The following is a 19,816-nucleotide window of genomic DNA, read 5'->3' on the forward strand; positions in this document are numbered from 1 at the left end:
CTACTATTCTGTATATGTTGTGATAGAAACATATAATATATAAACGACGAATTTTCAAGTTATTATTAGCACAGCATGATTAACATGTGTGACTTGCCCAAACCAGCAGATATTAGCAAGCGAGTGGCGTCAGGTGCGTCGAGCGCGAGCGCAGCAGGCGCGGGCGCGGAGGGCTCCAAGTCCGAAGGCGAGGACGAGCCGCCGCCGCCGCCCGCCAAGCGAGGGTTAGGCCGCACTCCCAACCACCTCACCCTCAGGTACCAACATATGTATGGGCTAACCACACCGGCACCGCCTGCGCGATTGGAACCCACTAGTTGACTGTTCATATACCGGCTCTAAATTTATCCATAATCTGACGTAGGTTCGCTTGTTTCTCATACATATGTCACCCCTTTTAGATATAGCTGAAGTCGAAGAATGACTAATCGTTATAATTTGATATTTTTGCTGGATTTTTGATAAATTAGTCAACTTTGCTTTAATTTTTTTTTTGATTCAATTTTATAAACTGTTTTGCAGCACGACGTCGACGTTGAGCGCTGGAAGTACGGGAAGCCAGGCCAGACTTATCCAATCTTCGCATCAACCAACCCAGTATCAACCTACTATGGTCAGGGAGCTAGGTAAGCATGGGTCTCAATCGCTTAAATCTTCACCAGAGAGAAGGGGTTCATCTGCGTCAGAGAAAAAAATCAAAGTGATACGGTCAGGCAGTGGCAGCAGCATTAATAGAGATAGGTCTCCAATGAGATCCAGCGGACATATTTCACCCGACAGAGACCGTGTGACGAAAGTTATTATTTGCAAATCCCCAAATAAGTCCAGCTTGAAGCAAAGTAGTAAGGCGCTCCATCGATCACCAAGAGGTAGTTTTGATCAATCTAAATCCCCTCGAGAATCGATTGACAAATCTCGCTCGCCTCAGCAGAGTTTCGACGGTTCTCGATCACCCCGCGGTAGTATAATGAAATCGAGAGAGAGTAGCCTTGATCGAGCAAAATCACCAAAACCAGCCCCCAAGAAGGGCATAATGCGCACTCCGCAAGCTAGTTTTGACAGATCTCCCTGCAAATCTCCAAACACTAGTCGCCGATCTTCTAAATCAAGCGGTGAGAAGTTAGCTAAACTAGGAACTAATTCCCTCGATAGAATGACGCACTACTCACAACTGGCGAAAGCCGAAGATAAGGCAATAAAAATGGGTATCGTCGTGTCTAAATCGACCGAGTCTATCGCAAAAGCTATCGAGCATCCGACCTGCGTTGAATGCTACCTCTCGGGGAAGAAGCAAAGTAAAACCTCCTAGCATAAGGGGAAGGGCAAACAGCCCAAACCTCGCCGGAAGTCTTTAGCGTCTCAATCGATTTTAGTAACATCGGATCGCAGCAGTGTTGAGACGCTCGACGGCTCCGGGCACGAGCGCGGCCGTTGCCCTTCCTCCCGTCATTGCCTGAAGAATGATTTCGATCAGATACATGTTTAATTTACTTGACAACTGTTGCAAACCGTTGACTAAGCGACACTTCTTCGAATGAAGTTACATTGTTGTAGCTGTCACGTAAATAAATCGAAAGATCTTGTAGTCACTTACTGCTGGACCTTCATCGCTTAGTGAACAGTTTGCAAACGCTGTTGTTTAGTTGTATAACTACTACGTACCTTTTATGGAACGTAATTTATGAGAAATGTCTCTAAAACCTAATGAGAGATACGAAAAATTGGTGGATATAGAACGATGTCGCTACTACTCGAGTTATGACCAAGGACTTTAATGGAATACTAAAGAATGGAATTGATTAGAGAAAGATAAAAGAAAGTTATTTTAAGTGTTTAGATAGTAACTTAAAAAATCCTAGATTTGTTTTAAGACGTATATATAATCTCACTACGTATTAAGTAGATGACACCAACTAATTTAATCTAATCGTAGAAAACGACTGCAAGATGAAGCTTGAGACAACTGGCAAGGTTCAAATTACGTATACGTAATCATTACTATTTACAATTACATAACTCGATTCAACCCCTTCTAGGGTATAATCTGTAGAATTACATAAATTAAAAATATATGTAGTATATAATGGATTCATAGTAAAACTAAATAAAAAAATACCCTTTACTCTTATCCTCAAGAGCTAAGTGTTACATATTAATGGCTGTGGAATCGTACTGATGATAATTAATCCTTAATCAACTTGTCCTAGTGTTTATCTTATTAAATCATTTCACTTCTAATATTCTTATTACCATTATACAAGTAACATATTGTTATTATTACGTACATACATCGCTATGGATTTGTACCATTAAGTCTTCCATTTCGAAATACCTATATTTAATAACATTAATTTATTTTTTTAATTTTTATTCTGTGCCTGCTCAAGTTAGATTTAAGTTTACTGTTTACTATGCTAAATATTATTATTATTATTACTATCATGAAATTACAATAATCCTTCCTTCTAATTTATACTCTAATCGCAAACTACAATATCGACTAGAATATGAAACAATGCTGTTAATGTGTTTTCTGCAATTAAATAACTTATACTATGATAGTTAATCGATAATTATATGATCTATGTGCATGCTATAACCAAATATAATACTCAATTATCATACTAAATATCGTATAATAGGCTAGCCATAAAGCATTTAATATACATCATTATAATACTCTAACGACATAATAACCTATTTATAAAAGTAGAGAAAATATTCATTAAAATAACTTATTAGCACCTAGACATGCACTCTATCCATGGGATGGCCTCTAGATATCGCACGTATTAAATTCCCAAACACTTAATGTCGTGAAAGAGTAAAATGAATCAAACATCTATGTACTGGTACACTCTAGATTTATAATAGGTAATGAAAATATATAATCGTGACATAGCTATAAATTATATTAATATACCTATAGTATCGATCACAATAGTTACGACACCGCCGAAGCTTTTTGAATGTTCGATGACAATGTTGACCTCCGAATCATGAACTAGCTGCTTTAAGGGCACAGCTTCAAAGCTTTTTAGCTTTTTCTACTACGTTCACTCGCATATTTACGGGCCCGATTCACAATGTGACAACGCAGCCGAAACGAAATCGCAACCGAACGGTCCTCACACGGCCGAGAGCACATCTGAGCACCAAGCGCACGACGCGCACGAGACGTGCACCATGCATTTCGAGTCGCGATTTCGTTTCATGTATTGCGATGCGCAAGCGGACGAGGCGACGACGACAACATTCATCAAACATTCAACTCTTTTCGCGGAGCCGCAGCAATCCGGCGATCGGTGCAAATTCAAAAAAAATCCGACGGAACGTCCAGGACGCGTCACGGACGAGAGCAACGTGTAAAAGAGTTCGGTGTTTGGTGTGTTGTAGGGTCGCCCGTGTGGAAACCGCGCGACGTGGCGAGCGAGGCGGCCGCGGCCCCCGCGCCCGCACCGCTCCCCGCGCCCGCGCCCACCACGCTGCCGCGCTCGCAGCGCCCCGCGCCTCGCGCGCCGCACCTCTCCGCCAGCCGCAAGTCGCTCGCGCCGGACCACCGACACTAAAACGCCACTAGACCCGAACCTCTCCCTCTGTTTCCGATCCGGTTCGATCCCTTCATTCAGCAACATATAAAACGCATGATACATTCAGTTACTATGTACCTCTTAACGGATCGGATTGGAACGGACGAAATATTTTCGTACTTCATATCACAAAAATTATATGGGCGTACAAATCAAAGTACCTTTGAAAATGTTTTATTAATTCCGACTACGAGAGTAAACAAAAATCAAACTGATTGTTCTTTTCAATCTCATTATTTGTTATATCCGTTTAATTAACATTTCTTATTTTATAAAAAAAAGTTACCGACAATGAACAAAGGATATATTAAAGATCAATAAAAAATTCTATAACTTTCAAAAATGTAACATGAAATAACTCTTATGGAGAAAATAGTGTTTAAATATTTCAAAGGTACTTGACGCTCTAATCCTGACGAACCTACGCCGCCAATATAATACTCCTCTGACCTGGATCGTTTCCTTATTCTATAACTTCCATCTTATGCTTCCAATTATGAAATAAAATTATCTCATATTTAATTGCTTAAATTCGCTAATTATGATTTATTATCAATTTGCAGATATTTACTATCATTGCGTTTTTGTAAACTTAGAAATTTGTCTTAAATTCTAAATGGACCTTGTTAACTGTAAAGATTTAAATAAATGCATTTAAAATAAACATCTTAATATTCTAAATAATTAAATAAGGTTCAGAAGCCAGTTATTTGCAAAGCGTTTTAAATCATAACTGAGTTCTTATTTCTAAAAATAATAAATGACACATCTATTTCAAATTGATGCTTCCATGGATTTGAAAATTAACGGATATATATTGCACAATTTATATTTTAAGCAATGACTTATAAAATTATTTCATTTTTACAGTGTCTAAATAAAATACTACGAAACTAAAGTAACTGAACTAATCAATCGTGTTGTATTAATTTAAAAACGGAATATTATATTATGGAAGGAATTAAATATGAAATATATACATCTAATCGATAAGAAAAATAATGTTAAAAACTTGAACTACGTATAAACTAATCAATTTTAATCGGATATTTTCAAGTATAACCACGGAAATATAGTAATTGATTGCACATAATGTAGACAAAAACAGTAACTAATTGAAGAAATATTTATTAAAAGTGTTTATTTACAAAAGTTTATTATCTTATGTACAATATTAAAGACTTAATTATATTTATATTGGAGCCGTGCACTTCCGTTACTATATATCTCTGGACACGGCAATGATGAGTGGTTGGTAGAGACAGATGATAGAGTCGTGATCGTAGAAATTTTGTAAAAAGTAACATTCAGTTTGTTTATTAAACTCGCAAACTAATATTTTAGATATAATACGTATATTCAAGAGAATAATGTTTTTAGTATCAGTAGAAATTATTGACAGCAATTGCTTAAAGCTCAAAGATTTAATTTATTTACATGTGAACATAACTTGTTTTATGCTCAAATACTTTTTATTATTTCCAACATAAGACTGTGTGCGTCTCGTCTGTGGTATGAAGACATGTAATAAATATAGAGATCTCATCAATAAAATCGGTTTGAGAAGTATCTATATAATTATGTATATACCGTTACCTATATAAGGTTACTTAACTCAATTAATATATCCCATTATCGTGAATGTGCTACGTCGCACACCTGCCTAGAAATTCCCGTTTATTCCAATATAACGAAAATAGACTCGGATAGTCGATAAGTTTTATTTATTCATGTTAGATCTAACGAGAATCTCTTTAAGTCATTAAGTCAAGCCCGTAAATATAAAATGCCCGCTAATGAATATCAATAGATTTACTTTTCATTGCAATGTCGGTATGATATTTTATCAAAATAATATTAAAATGTATTTTATTATTTAAAAGCGTACATGTTATTAATATATTATTTACTTTAAACCTACGATACAACTTCATAACTAAGTAAATGACAATTATCGATTTAAACTCTTTTTGTATATTTATTAATTTAGATACTTGCTTACATTTATTTATTTATTTTACAGTGATTTTTCTATGTCCTCAAACAACGCTTTTGAATAAATGAATAATATTTGATTATAAATAATACCATACAATTAACTTAGTTTAATAAAACGTATTTGCCAAAAATGAAATTTAATATATATTCTGTGCCAAACTGGGTTCCACACACCCATATCCATGCTTTTTATACTCACTGTTAACATAGTACGGAGTAAATATATCGTAAAATTAGTTAGCTGTAATCTATTTGCGTTTCATTTGCTCACATTGGCAACGCAATCACTTAACTACCCTATAGTTGAATATGCACATTACCTTATGGAAAAAGTACACTAGGTAGTTTTGATAATAATTTCTCTTCGTGATCAAATTCGAAATTTCTATCATAGGTTAGGCGAATTATATAACATATATCCATGTCTCGGTTTATATTATTTACCCGTTGATAAATATTTAAATACACGTTTCTTTGACGTACAGATAATTAATTATAGATATGTTATTCAAAACCACCATATAACTCTAAACTGAACTGTTTCGAAAATTCATATTATTTTATGTTTCAGTATCGTGTTTAGGAAAAATTATGTTTACCTTCTTGCCTTGTATTTTAATAAATATTATTAATAATTTTAGGTTTTAGAACTTTATTATCGTACATATTTTTATCTGCATATTAAATACATATGTAAATTTGTTTGAAAGTAACATTTATTAAAATATTTACTTGTTTTAAAATATGAGTAAGTATATTTTTTATAATTGAAAATCTTTAATAATTATAAGTTAGGACATATCACCGACGACGTCATGTTCAGTTAATATGATATATTGTGGTTTTAATAATATTATATTAAATGTTTTACAGTAATTTTTAAATTTATTGTATATTATGTATCAATACTGTGTAGATATTGTAATATTTATTATTATTATTATCACACAAATACAAATTGCAATGATATTTCAAATTTTAAGTATCGGTTCGAAAATTGTTTTGTGATTTATTAAATAAAACCTGTTTATTAATATACATATGTTAAAATATTCGAATTTAATAATTACGAACTTATACAATCAATTTATAGATATTGTTATACTAAGAAAATATAATTAATAAAAAGAATAAACAAATATGAGTGAATAATGAAATGAAGAATGTGCTCATTAATTGCGATTGTATTTCATACTTCAATGACAATTGGAAGTAACGTAGGAAAATGAATGAATATTTAGAAAGACTTATTGAAGTAAAATACGAATGTAACTAATGTTATTATAAGTGTTGTACTTTTATAATTTAACCTTATATGATTTGTTAGTTCGGTTCCATCGCCTCCTCGTTCCTCTACAATATTTTCAAACTACATCAAATTAGCGTGACGTTTTTGAAATATTAGCAAATATTTTCTATCACTACGTCCGCCTACGAAACAACGGGACGCTGGTAGACATTTTGATAGTTTTATTATCGAATTCATTTTATTATTACGCCTAAATTAAAAGTGCCTTTACGTATTTCGTGAACACTAAACGTGAGTGCACACGCATCTGTCGGGCTACCGTCGTGCAGTTTGATAGTAGTTTGTTTGTATTCCTTATGTTCTTTCCATTGCTCTCGTAATTTTAGTGATTCCGTTGGTATTCATTGATTTCTAAATTATTGATGTATGCATTCCTATTCGTTTTGTAAGTATCGATAAGTTCAATTTTGTGACACATATTATGGAAATTACTTTTTATTGCTTATGAATAAATATAAAATATATACATTTGCAATTTTTTTTTGTTCCCATTTACCTTTATCATTAAGTTTTAACTATACCTATGTCATTTTTGTACTAAAATATTTATGAAGACTCGAAATTATGTTCGAAATTTCGGTTGTAATTAATATTACGGTTTAAATATTTTTTAATAAAATATAACTCACGACATATAGTATATAGTATCGATTAAGCTTAAAAACTGAATATAGTAGATATCTATCTATAATTGGTTTTTTTTTTCGAAATCATAATAATAAATCTATCTAGAAATTAGGTTAGCGGTGACACTCTCCGGTGGAGGCGTCCTAAGCTATTGGACTTTGAGATTAAACGATAGAATACATATGCCAGTAAAGTGGTAAATGTAGTCATTTATTAAACATGCTGATACTGGAAAGGTTTCGAAGTGAATTGCTTACGTAGGTAAATTACTAAGACAGTCGTTGACAGCTTGCTGCTGCATTGACATTGCTGTCGCGTGCTTTCTTTCAAGAGTGTCTTATAGCATGCACTTTGCTGATCTACGTGCCGCAAAATAAAATGTTGTGCGATCTACTTGCCTCTCCACTACAGGCGTATTACGTAAAATTAAAAGGCTAAAAGGAAAATTCATATAATGGAATCTGTGTTTGAGAGAAGTATACATTGTCGTAGTACGCATAGGTAGCATTATTTTGGTTGATCGATTATTTTTATATAATCGATGATAAATCGATGATAATTCGTACTGCTAATTGCATTGTAATTTATTAAATAAATATAGGATTTTATAAATCAATAAGTCTTAAGAGTAGGTATAATATATTTAAATAATACTACATTTAAGGTTCAGTAAAATGTTTTATTTTAATTGTACATCGACGTCAATATTAAATCAAAATTTTTAAGTGAATTTGGATTCAAAATCTTACAATTTGCTATTAAAACAGTTTCTCTAAATTGATATGAATTAAACATTTTAAACATAATTAAATATTTACAATAAAAACATTAACTAGACGTATTTGTATTCATTACATTTTCTTCTTTTTAAATTTTCCTTGATAATTCTTTTTTTGAACGATTTGTTGCCATCGCTATTCTTAACTTATATTCATTGTCTAATTTATCAATCGTATTTTCTCTATTTTGTTCAATAAATCATAAATTAATGAAATTCAATTCGGTTTAAAAATAATTATGAATAGTGTACCTTTGTACTATCATTTTGACACTTTTGAAATAATGTTACAGTTGACAAATATGTTTAATGAGCTTATTAAGAATGAAGAACTTGGATTCATTTGTTAATTTAATTAAAAAATAATAAATTTATATGAAAACTAGAATGATATTACAGTAATGATAAAACTAACTCTGGTGGTAGACAAAATTGTAGGATAATCAAACGGGAAGCTCTATATTAAGTGAAACACTTAGAATATTTTAAAATACGTTCTGTACAACTCTCTACAGTATAAATTATAAATTCCTAACTTAAATAAATAACAATAGAGCTATCTAAAGAAATGTATATTGTATATACATTATATTATGTGGCACAGACTACGTTTTATAATAATGTAAATGAACAAAAAATTATATATCTGCGTCTAAAACAACGAATATCACACAAAACGTTCATAAGCATTAAAGTTATCTACGTATTTTAGAAAATATATATATTGAAAAAATAAATAAACGTAATACGAAATTATCTCATGAATATACTGTTTATGATAAATGTATAACATTCTACATGTGTTGAATACTGAAGCAAACGTTGTGACAGTTTATACTAAGAGTCTTGACTAATCTTCAATGTTGACCATTATCTAAGAAGCTACATTAATAAAGGTCATTTATTCAATACAACTTTCCTAAAAATAAATCAGTACACAACGTAAAATAAAACTAAATCTCGTAACTTCATAAATATTCACACAAATTAAACTGTTATTATATAACAAATTACTTTGTATATACTCGTATCTATTGTAATTTACGATAGCGCACACATTAAATAACTTTAATTATTTATTATATTATATAATACGCGCGCTATTACATGTATATATGTCAAATAACTTTATATAAGTTTATTATCACATCTACTTATACATGAAATTCTCGGTTTAAAAGAGGTTTCATTATTAACTATAATATGGTGTTTCATCAAATTAGACTAGAATAAAAATCTTCCACCTAGTTTCATATTATAATAATTACATAAGGCACTCCTTTAATTTTGCAGATTTGTCGAAAGAGGTTCAGATACAGACACGTTGATTCTTATTGTAAGCCGAAGACGATTGGAAGTTTTTGTAAAGTACACGAGTTACATCGAATACGTATGTTTGAAAGACATTAAGTTTAGAAATAGTTAAGCATATGACAAACGAACAAGCAGTGGAAATGTTTTTACTATAAATAAACTATTTGTGAGATTTGTTTAAATACTCTAAAACGATTGCACAGAACCATACAATTTAAATTTAAATAAATAAAAATACAGAAAATATATCACAGATACAAAAATAATAGTAATTTGAAAGGGGATTCATGGATTTTATAAATACATAATGCAATTTAATGTAATTTGTAAGTACACGAAACGATCAGGTCCAATTTTATCAAAACAAAGAGTCCTTATAATACGCATAAAATTGATGCATCCAGTAAGTGCAGTGGGACATTTAGAAGATTGTAATATTGTTTTGTAAGACCGTAACAGGTATTTATTTCAACTTGATTGGACCCCTAGCATTTTTTCAAAAAGCTGTCTTATTCATAAGTAATCTCTTTAAAAATTTACCTACCTAAATATACTTACATGACTTTCATTACTCATTAATTATTTCAAAGGTTACATGATACCGCGCGGCGTCTTTACAGCCCCTTTATAATAAAAAATAAAATGTTGACAAATTACATAAAAACTATATAATTTTGTTAGATTGCTTGTTAAAAAAACAGTAGTGTCTATTAAATTGAAATTTTTGGTAAAAAATGGTAGGTTAATTGCTTATTTTATTTAAAACTTACTATAGCAAATACGCCCACTGCATATCATTTAGCTATAATAATAATCAGGTATTTGTAAATTTACGTTTACTATATAATCAATAACCACCATAAACTTGTTTTTATGTTATACTAGCGATATTTTTTACAAAATAGATTAATTATTACCATAGACATCTAAATCTGTATTTTCTTTATCGAGTAATTTAATAACATTCAACTAGGGTTCCTATAAATTTCGTTAAACTCCCTGATAGAACGTTCACATTCGTTTCGTTGAGCTTATTGCGCATAGGTCGAGTACGCGACAGGGTCGTGTATATTTGTCTAAACGTTGGTCCCTAAGATAGCTATTGTAAAGATGAGCGAGCGGTGAGGGGCGCGACGCCGCGCGTGCTGCGGCCAGGCTCTCCAATTAAAGGCACATTGAAAAGTAATTCATTTTTCCTACTCATTGCCATTCCTACCTACTCCTCCGTCGTCCCATACTAATAGTTTAATTTCTTGTCTTTTTAAGGTCTAAAACTAGTCAAAGGGAATAACTAATTTTTCTATTATATTATATTATATTATATCATATGTATATCGATTAAAAGTCACACCACTATTTGTTCAGCTGACTTCATACACTTTAAAAAATTTGGTATCACATCCTAGTTCTAAAATATCGCGGTATCTGCGACATCGAACTACATCATTTTGGCAACGTGGTGGTGAAACTAAAAAATTATCTAATTACCTACGAGGCGGAACCGCCTAAAATTAGCACTAGCGAGAAGACAAAGTTATCCTCAAAAATTTTCTTCACATTTTATTTCCCGAGTGGCCGATTGCGAGGTCCATTGTTGGTCGGATGAGGCTTCCCAGTCTTGAAACGACTCGAACATAAAATTGTCAGCTGAATCCTCCGTTTCATGTGCGACCTCTGCTCGACTAAAGGCTTCGGCAAATTTACCTATCTCGGTAGAGCCGAAGGCCTGTTGAAAAGCTGGTAGCGGAACTACCGGAGGTCGTTTTTCTTCTGGCGGAGAACATCGCTGCTCTGCGTAGAAGTGTTCGCGAGTGGGTCGCGCCGCCTCAGACGGTAACATATTTCGCCCTGGAAACTCTTGAATGTTAGTTTGCTTCGGTCCGTTTTCCCTATTATAATGTGGTTCTTCGTACGTCGGAAAAGGCGTTGACCTTTCATCCTGTGCACAAACTTGATTTTGATGATGCATATTTGAACTCTGAAAAAATATAAAATATATTTTGATTTTTTTTCTTATCACAAATATGTATATCATTATCATTTGATATGGATATATTTACTTTTATCATTCTACAATCAGAGACATAACGCATTGGTTCCCGCGCACACATACTTCGGGAAGCCCAAGAACCGTTAACAGAGTTAATCCCACTCCAGCCTCCTCCCATCATGCCCATCTGTAAACATGTTAAATACTTTAGTTAAATATGTTCTGTTCTTATGACATGTTACGTAATATTTGACTGTCTCGTTGGTCTAGTGGCTTGATATAAGGCCACAGACCCGGGGGTCTTGGGTTCAATTCCCAGGTCGGGCCAATAAAAAGTTATTGGGTTTTTCTGTCCTGAAAATTCTCAGTAGCAGCCCGGAGTCTGGAAGTTGGTAGGGTGTACACTCCCGTGCCTCGGAAAGCACGTAAAGCGGTTGGTCCTGCGCCTGAACTCTTTCCGGTCGTGTCGGAATGCCGTCCCATCGGATTATGAGAGTTAGGGAATAGAGAGTGCACCTGTGTTTGCCCACACACTTGTGCACTAAAATATCTCCTGCGTAGTTGGCTAATCTTTCTTGGGATTGGCCGCCGTGGCCGAAATCGGTCTGGAGGACATTATTATTATTATTATTACGTAATATTACAAAGTTTTTATCTATAGTTACCTGGTAAGGAGACCACATTTGCGGTTCGCAATAGCCTTGACCACGGCCATTCATGCCACATTCTAAAGGTGGCTGAAAATACGTATAAAAGAGTTTTAATACATTACATTCAATAATAGGATAATCTTAATCGATTACAAAAAATACAAATAAGTAAGAATTAAGGAAAAATACTGGTTTCGAAAGCCGTTTTAAGTCCCACGTAGCAAACAAACACAGCTAACGTTTTGTTCTATTAAAAAATACCGTAATTTACTTGTAAAAATGCTTGAAATATAATATACACAATGCTGCATAAGAATCAAATAAAAACTTCGAAACCATACTAAATTTATGTAAGCGCTGAGGTGTAAAACTAGTGTGTCATTTGTTAGGGGCCGAAGAGAACGTTTCGCGAGTATCGATTCAAGCTTCGAGTGAAGTAAACGGCGCGTTACATAGCGAACTGATGACGATAAACGAGCAATCGATAACATAAACTTAGCACAATCAATGCCGGCTTACTCAGTTGCCGTCGTTATAAGCCATTTAGTTTTTAACTTGAAAAAACTGCATTTTTTTACTAGCGATATGTTGATGTGACTTATTTAATTGTTTATGAAGTGTACATACAGATGATCATATACTACAAATGTATATTATTATTAGCTTATATGTCAAAATAGTTTGTTCGAAATTTGACAGCTTTCTTTATATTTATATGTTGTTTCGTCATGGAAATTTATTATTTATTAAATTTATTATTATAATATATTCGGAAAAATGGAATAAGTCGGTAAAATTTTAAACGAAATTAATAAGAAACTAAAAAAATAACCCAACATACGTATGCATTGTGTTAAGAAACAAAAATATACTTTTAAAGGAATAATAAATAAATGCTATCAAATAACATTGACACGTGGGAATGAAGTCCAATACTCTTAGATAAGGCATTTGGCATGACCACTGCGCAGCCACTTTTTTAAATCACACAATATTCACGAATCAAATGAAACTAAACAAAATACTGCCTGCATTAAATAATTATATTTAACTGTAATTTTCGTTATTTATATTTAACTGTAATTTTTGTAATTTTCGTTATTTTAACTTAATTTCCATCATATAACTTTAGACAGCGGTGGAACTTGATCAGTCATACTATACCGCGTAACAATTCGATGCATAATACTAACAAATATTTTATCGAGTATCACATATTAAATACACATGATTAGTCCTTTAATAACCCGTGTATAAAGCTAGTATAACGTATGTATGTATATACGAGATAACGTTTAGTGTTGGATGGGGTGGGGCGGCGCGCCACGATCGATGTCCGTCACTCCCTCTGCACTTCTGCGTTGCAGTACTGCATCCGTCACATCTTGGGAAAACCCTGCACTTTCTTATTTGCTATTTCTTATATGTATTCTCATGTTTTGTATAATACATCTATAAAATGACTCGCGTTCATTCAGTTAACTATCGAAATTGATTTATTATTAGGACAGCATATATTTTTATAATAGCTTGTTTACAAGTATATGATTATGTACATACTAAATATGTGTCTAAATCAAATAGATACGATTTTATTAATGATAACAGATGTAGATATTATATTGATACATAAATCATAACTTTTTACAGCATTCATCGCGACGAACTTTTTGAGTGTATGAATATTATAACGGAGAACTTTAATACAGAGCTTAGACTCTTGGAAAAAGATCGTGTTGACGAAAATGCCAAAATTATTTTTTTATATATTTTAAAGTTCTTGTAAATACTTTTTTTAATAAGAAGCTATTTATATTTATCATAATGCACATAAATATGTTGACAACCTTGTACAAAAGTAATTACGCAATGCATGTGGTGCTGAAAACTAGTCATACGGTACATTAGAGTAGTGGCGGGAGATTTGCGGAGGCTAACTATCGAGCGGTAACCGGCGAGCGCGGCGCGAACCACGTGACTTATCGATCAGCGCGCCCACGACACTCGGAAAAATCAACCGCTGACAGCTTTCATGGGCCACCACCCCGCGCCACCCGCCGTCCTCATTAGCGCCTTTGTACCTCTGTTCCTCATAATATAACACCGTAAATAATACCAGTTTGAAACTACTTCCGTTTTCGGCATAACAATATTACTTAGTCTCATATCCTAAATTTTTAATCCGAAAAAAATCATAGTTTCAATATTTTACATTAGGCGAAACTGTTTTGTAATTTTCAAAGCTTATAATGTATATCCATATATTTTGTGTATCTCGAAAACGGCTCTAACGACTTAGTTCAAATATTGTATTTAGGTAAAGGTTTTGCGTTTTAAGTCTTTCCTGAAAAACGCAATATTTATTATATAAAAATTATAACTTATTATTAGAGCCGAGCGGAGCTTGGTCGCCCATAGAGTGTAGTACTATTAAGATAAATTTAATAAGAATGATATTGCTGTACAACATTAAAGTCGTTATGAAATACTAAATTAGTTAAAGTTAATATGTATAATTTAACTTAATACGAGTATGTATTAGTAAGAATACGACCTTTTTCGCAAAAATATCTATCCATCCCCAAATACAATAATTACTCGACAAATTTTGAATCCCGTCAGTTGACACGATTATAAAATGTAGCAGCAAAATGTCATTGACACCGACCAAGTTAATTTCAATTAAATCGGATAAAACTTTTGCCACAACTTGATAAGTAGCAAGCTTAATTTGGCAAAGAGCGGAAACTAATTCATAGGTGTATTATAAAATAATATATCAAGCAATATTGAACTCTAATGTACCAATTATAAGGTTGATAAAGATTAGAATAAATGGAGTTAAGTTTCGCGACGTGGACATTGTACAAACGTAGACTGTCCTCTGACACTGACCTATATATTCAGGAGTGGACGTCGCGCACCGCAACGATATTTCACACTCGAATTGTGCGTACAGCGGCAGTAATTAGTAGTACTTAATATGAAGTTTTGGAGTGTTGTTGTAGTTAATTGTTTTGATGAAAATCATGATAAACATATTTATTTGGTTATTAATAAACATAACTGTAATTATACATCATGTTGCTACACACTTATTAGAGTTTACCAGTAAAACACAAACTCGTTAAGTGAAATTGAAGTAGCAAATAACAATAACAATTTATTTATAATCTTCTATTAATTATTTTTTTATTTCCTTGATTTTGTTATGTATTAAAATATACATTAAAATCTTTGCAATTTAGTAAACTTGACATTACTTATAATTGACCAAGTGTTATAAATGAGAGAAAATAAACTTTAAGTAATAAAAAATCGAAAAGAATTAAGCTTAGTATATTATACACTGAATTTATTTCTTCATATTATCAATTCGATTTAATAACAAATTAGATGTGTTATATCATTATAAATAATAATTACCGTGTGCGGTAGGGGCAAATGCGCTGGATGCGTGCGTAGCTCCCGCCTTGCCAAGGCTCGTCTCGTCCGCGCCTCCTTCAGCGCGTAGGCGCCATAATCTGACAGAAACAGAGCTAATATTATTATTTTTATTCTTACATTCTATTTATTTCAACATGTATAAGATAACACACAACAATTGTAATAAAAATAAATTCCGTATTATTTCATTTGTGGTTTAAGTTTTCAAAAAACTCATTAATTTTTATATTCCTATTAAATATTTGGGTTTTACCTATTTATGAAAGAACTTATAAGGCTTCAAACCTATTAATGGTTTTTATTTTATATTAGTACTCTAGTACTAGCCTATGATATCCACTGCTATTCATTAAAACATCGCATTTTTAGAACAAACCGTCTACTAAATACCTTAATATAATATTATGTATAGTTAAATTATAGTATTCTATAAAGAACATATAATGCATTTGAGATACTTCTAACTGTATATAAAGTATTGAGCTATTATTACTTTATATGCATTCCTTACTCTTAATTTTAAATATTCTAAATTAAGTTTAATATTATGCTATAAGCAATCAATTATAAAACAATATTCTTATAACATAATTCTAAAGGCTTATAAATAAATAGTTTCGTAAGGTTTTGTCGCGCCAATAAAAATTGTATACTTCATTGAATTGATGTAACTTGCGCTACATTGTCACAATTTTCTTCGCGAGATATTCTATGTAAATAATGAAATTAAAATACAAATTGCTCACTGTCAAGCTCGCGTTTAATCGCGTGACTAGGAATGCCATTTCCATATTCATTTATTTTGTTTATTCGGCTGTAAACTTTATGCGACAAAAAATTCAACATTTTAACGTTAAATAAGTTATATACGATTAATGAAACTTAAAATCTTTTACAAAATCGAGAACAGAGCATAGTTTAACTAATACACATATCGCTTGTTTGTATATAGATGCATAGTTACAAAACTGACGCGGTCGTATTCACGTAGCCTGTAAAGTTCATAGTGAGAGGAGACGCGGGTGTTAGCACCCCGGTCAATATGTAGAGTGGCTGTGCGCCGTGCGGGCAATCAATCCCGAGCGCGGGTAGCGGGGTCGGGGGACCACCTGTAGCGCGACCCCGCCCGCCCCTCCGTCGACACGTGCGGCAGACGTCGCGCGTCGAGAAATCCGCCCAAACGTAAACATTAATTCTTACTTCATTCTTCATTGTTCAGAATGTCGCCTCACCACGCGCGTGGATTCCGATCTTTCAAATATTGGTAAACAAACATCACCTCTTAACGAAACAACCTAAACTTCGTACGCAACGAAATAAATGTAATACATGAATTAATGTTATTATTTCAAATCTTACTTAGAATGTAACTAATACCGGCATATGTGTATATTAATATTACCATTCTTTCAATTTTTACCTTTAAAAAACAATGCCATTTTAACTGTTTCTAAATCGTTCGTATAACGTCGTATCGCAGTAAATATTATACGCAACTCCTTTAGAAATATTATCATTTTATATTCTTAAATTCAGTTTCTATATTAATAAAATTAAAAAATATAAGCATAATATGTCGGTTGCCCAATATAAAAAACACAGTGTTACTTTTAGAAAACGAATTCAGTTTTTAGGAATTATTTTACAAAACAAAAGAAAAATACTGTATGAAAAATCAATTAAAATACATTAAGATTAAATAGTTTTCATACCCAAAATTATGAAATGAATGTAAGAGATTACTTTATAAAATGTAAAAATTATTTAGTTTGACTGTATATCAAAATAAATGAAATATTTTAACTTATATACCAACCCATGGACATGGCATGGTCGCTGTGATGCACGTGGTGCGCGGGATAATCGTAGCGGTAATAACGCGTATAGGGGTCGTGCGCGTGCGGCGAGTAGTAGGCGTGCGCGTAGGGCGTGTAAGGCAGCGGTGCGTAACCGTAGCCCTCCCAACCGGGGCTCGCACCGTACTGTGCGTGCGCTTGCCCGCGGTACTCGCCGTAATTGCAGCAGTCCATCGCTGCCTGCGCCTACGCAGCCGGCAACGCGTCCGGCCATGCTCGTCCGCAACCGCGCGCACTTACACGCATCGCACTCATGCTCTCAAACTTGTCTATCCGTTCTACCGAGTTTTGCTCTTTAAATACATAACAATAAAATAATACGCATCGTTTGAATTAAGAATTCTAGTAATCAAATAAGACTAAACAATTTGGCCGCTTTAAAAAGTTCAAATCGGTGCGGCAAAATCACGAAGAGTTCGAACGCAGTTTCGCGGCGGGAAACGAACGCGGTTGCGACGTTAGTTAGCTAAAAGAGGTCGGTCGAGTTTGCCGGCGTAGCGGCGACAGCGAGAGATTCAGTAAACGAGGGCCGGGGTAGCGGGTGCGGGCCGCGGGAGGGGCGACGCCCGCTCGCCGGCGGCTCGGCGCAGCGCGGCGCTCGACGGACGCCGACTGAAGGCGCCGCGGAATCGATACGCTGCCGCCGCGTGCCCGCGCCCGCTCTACCTGCCCGCGCCCGTATTGCGCGCGAACTTTGTCTTTCTCCACGAAATTTTATATTTAGAACCATGGTGAAACAATTGATCAATACTTTGCACTATTAATTAGTACACACTTTCGCCCTCCAATGGAACTATTTCATAACAAACTTTTATTCTTATTTGAATTCCATTTTTTCCTGCTAATTTTATATTAATTATTTGAAGCTTTTGAAACATACGTATCGAAAGTGTTGTTTTTTTATCATCGATTTAAACTTTAAGTAAGTGGGTGCAATAAGTACGCATTTAATTAATTAATATAACATTATATGCATAACTAATAAGTAAGTAAAAGATAGTTGCAAAGTTTTATAGTATTGCGCGTAGGCGACAGTGACCCACATTACGGTCAATTATAGTTATGCGACGAACTACGCACCACCCTACGTCCTTCGGAGATTCTGATAATTGAAAACTTTTAATTTTACTGTCTTCTTTAGTATCATAACGATTCTGCTTTGCCTACCTTGATTGTATAAAGCGCAGAAAAAACATTAAAACAGACAATCGCATTATCTCAAGTCCATTTTTTATGAATGTGCTTGGCTTAATGATTATGATTATATAAATTCGAAACTATATACGTTTTTAGAGATCGGTTAGTAAATATTGATTAATGGTAAGCCACAATTGTAATGTATAGGTATGTAGCTTCAACTACGGTCTACAAATTGGGAGCCTACATAGTTTACAGCTTCACTTTCACTCATTGATCAATAAACATTTCTATTGATTCTCTTGTCACCTAATTACGCCAGCACGGACTGCAAATAAAATATGTTGCTTAGCATTCCAGGAAAGAAAAAATTAAAAGTCCAACGATAATGTCCACATCTACATTCGAATTCTGATTTCGCGCCAAACTGTGTACGCAAACAGATATAAAACAGACAATTGACGCGCGCAAATTTTGAATTGAAACTCTTATAATAAAGTTTTTCAATTGGAATTCAATCTTCTATTATTGACGTAAAAAATTTAAATTGATAACTTTTTTATATATTTTTAAACACTTATTTAATTTAACTTAGTTGTAGGATATCGGATGACTTTTTACATAAATTGTATGTAAAAAGTTTTTTTTTTTTATGTGAATTTATTCTTACAAAAGATAATATTTTTCGTACAATATGACAGTTAGGTCCTAATGATACGTTGTGTAGCGAGTATAGAAGCCAGGCGCGGGTTATCATGCAGATTGCGGCGAATCAATAGGGGCGCCTCGGCCACTGACGGCGGATGACGATCAATAGCGTCCCAACGGAGCTGTCTCCGCATTAAGGGGCTTCCTCGAACGCCTTCACATATATCCACAAGCTATCTACACTTCATACATCACTTCACGTTGCAAAGAATAGCGTACTTATGCAGTGGAATAATTTTAAAGGAATATTATGCATTAATAATAATTGTCGATGAGTTTTAAAACTTTTTGTTCATTTGCTAGTATTTAAATATAAGTATATAAATTTACATGACTAAATTTATTTATTTTTATTAAGTTTATATTTTATACAATCTTATACTAAAGTTTTTGAAGAAAGCGACCTCAATTG

The 19,816-nt window shown here is 33.4% G+C and overlaps 2 protein-coding genes across 6 annotated transcripts in view; one reads left to right on the plus strand and one right to left on the minus strand.

The window, feature by feature from the left end:
* Positions 1 to 4,302, plus strand: part of LOC126768442 (protein still life, isoforms C/SIF type 2) — an 81,440-nt gene extending 77,138 nt beyond the window's left edge. For 2 of the 5 annotated variants that reach the window (XM_050486500.1, XM_050486502.1), the window contains 3 exons: positions 107 to 257; positions 523 to 626; positions 3,397 to 4,302. In XM_050486500.1, the coding sequence (XP_050342457.1) occupies positions 107 to 257; positions 523 to 626; positions 3,397 to 3,569 (428 nt within the window). In that variant the 3' untranslated portion in view covers positions 3,570 to 4,302. Of the gene's footprint in view, positions 1 to 106; positions 258 to 522; positions 1,639 to 3,396 lie in introns of those variants that run through there. The other 3 variants (XM_050486498.1, XM_050486499.1, XM_050486501.1) reach the window with 2 other exon arrangements.
* Positions 4,303 to 8,225: 3,923 nt separating this feature from the next.
* LOC126768449 (uncharacterized) lies at positions 8,226 to 18,154 on the minus strand. The gene is made up of 5 exons (XM_050486508.1): positions 17,520 to 18,154; positions 15,683 to 15,780; positions 12,272 to 12,343; positions 11,677 to 11,793; positions 8,226 to 11,594 (listed from the first exon to the last, which is right to left on the minus strand). The coding sequence occupies exons 1-5, from the start codon at positions 17,731 to 17,733 to the stop codon at positions 11,157 to 11,159; spliced, it is 939 nt and encodes a 312-aa protein (XP_050342465.1). The 5' UTR covers positions 17,734 to 18,154; the 3' UTR covers positions 8,226 to 11,156.
* Between the last annotated feature and the right edge of the window lie 1,662 nt (positions 18,155 to 19,816).

Source organism: Nymphalis io, chromosome 5 (assembly GCF_905147045.1).
Source record: "Nymphalis io chromosome 5, ilAglIoxx1.1, whole genome shotgun sequence".
Lineage (NCBI taxonomy): Eukaryota > Metazoa > Arthropoda > Insecta > Lepidoptera > Nymphalidae > Nymphalis > Nymphalis io.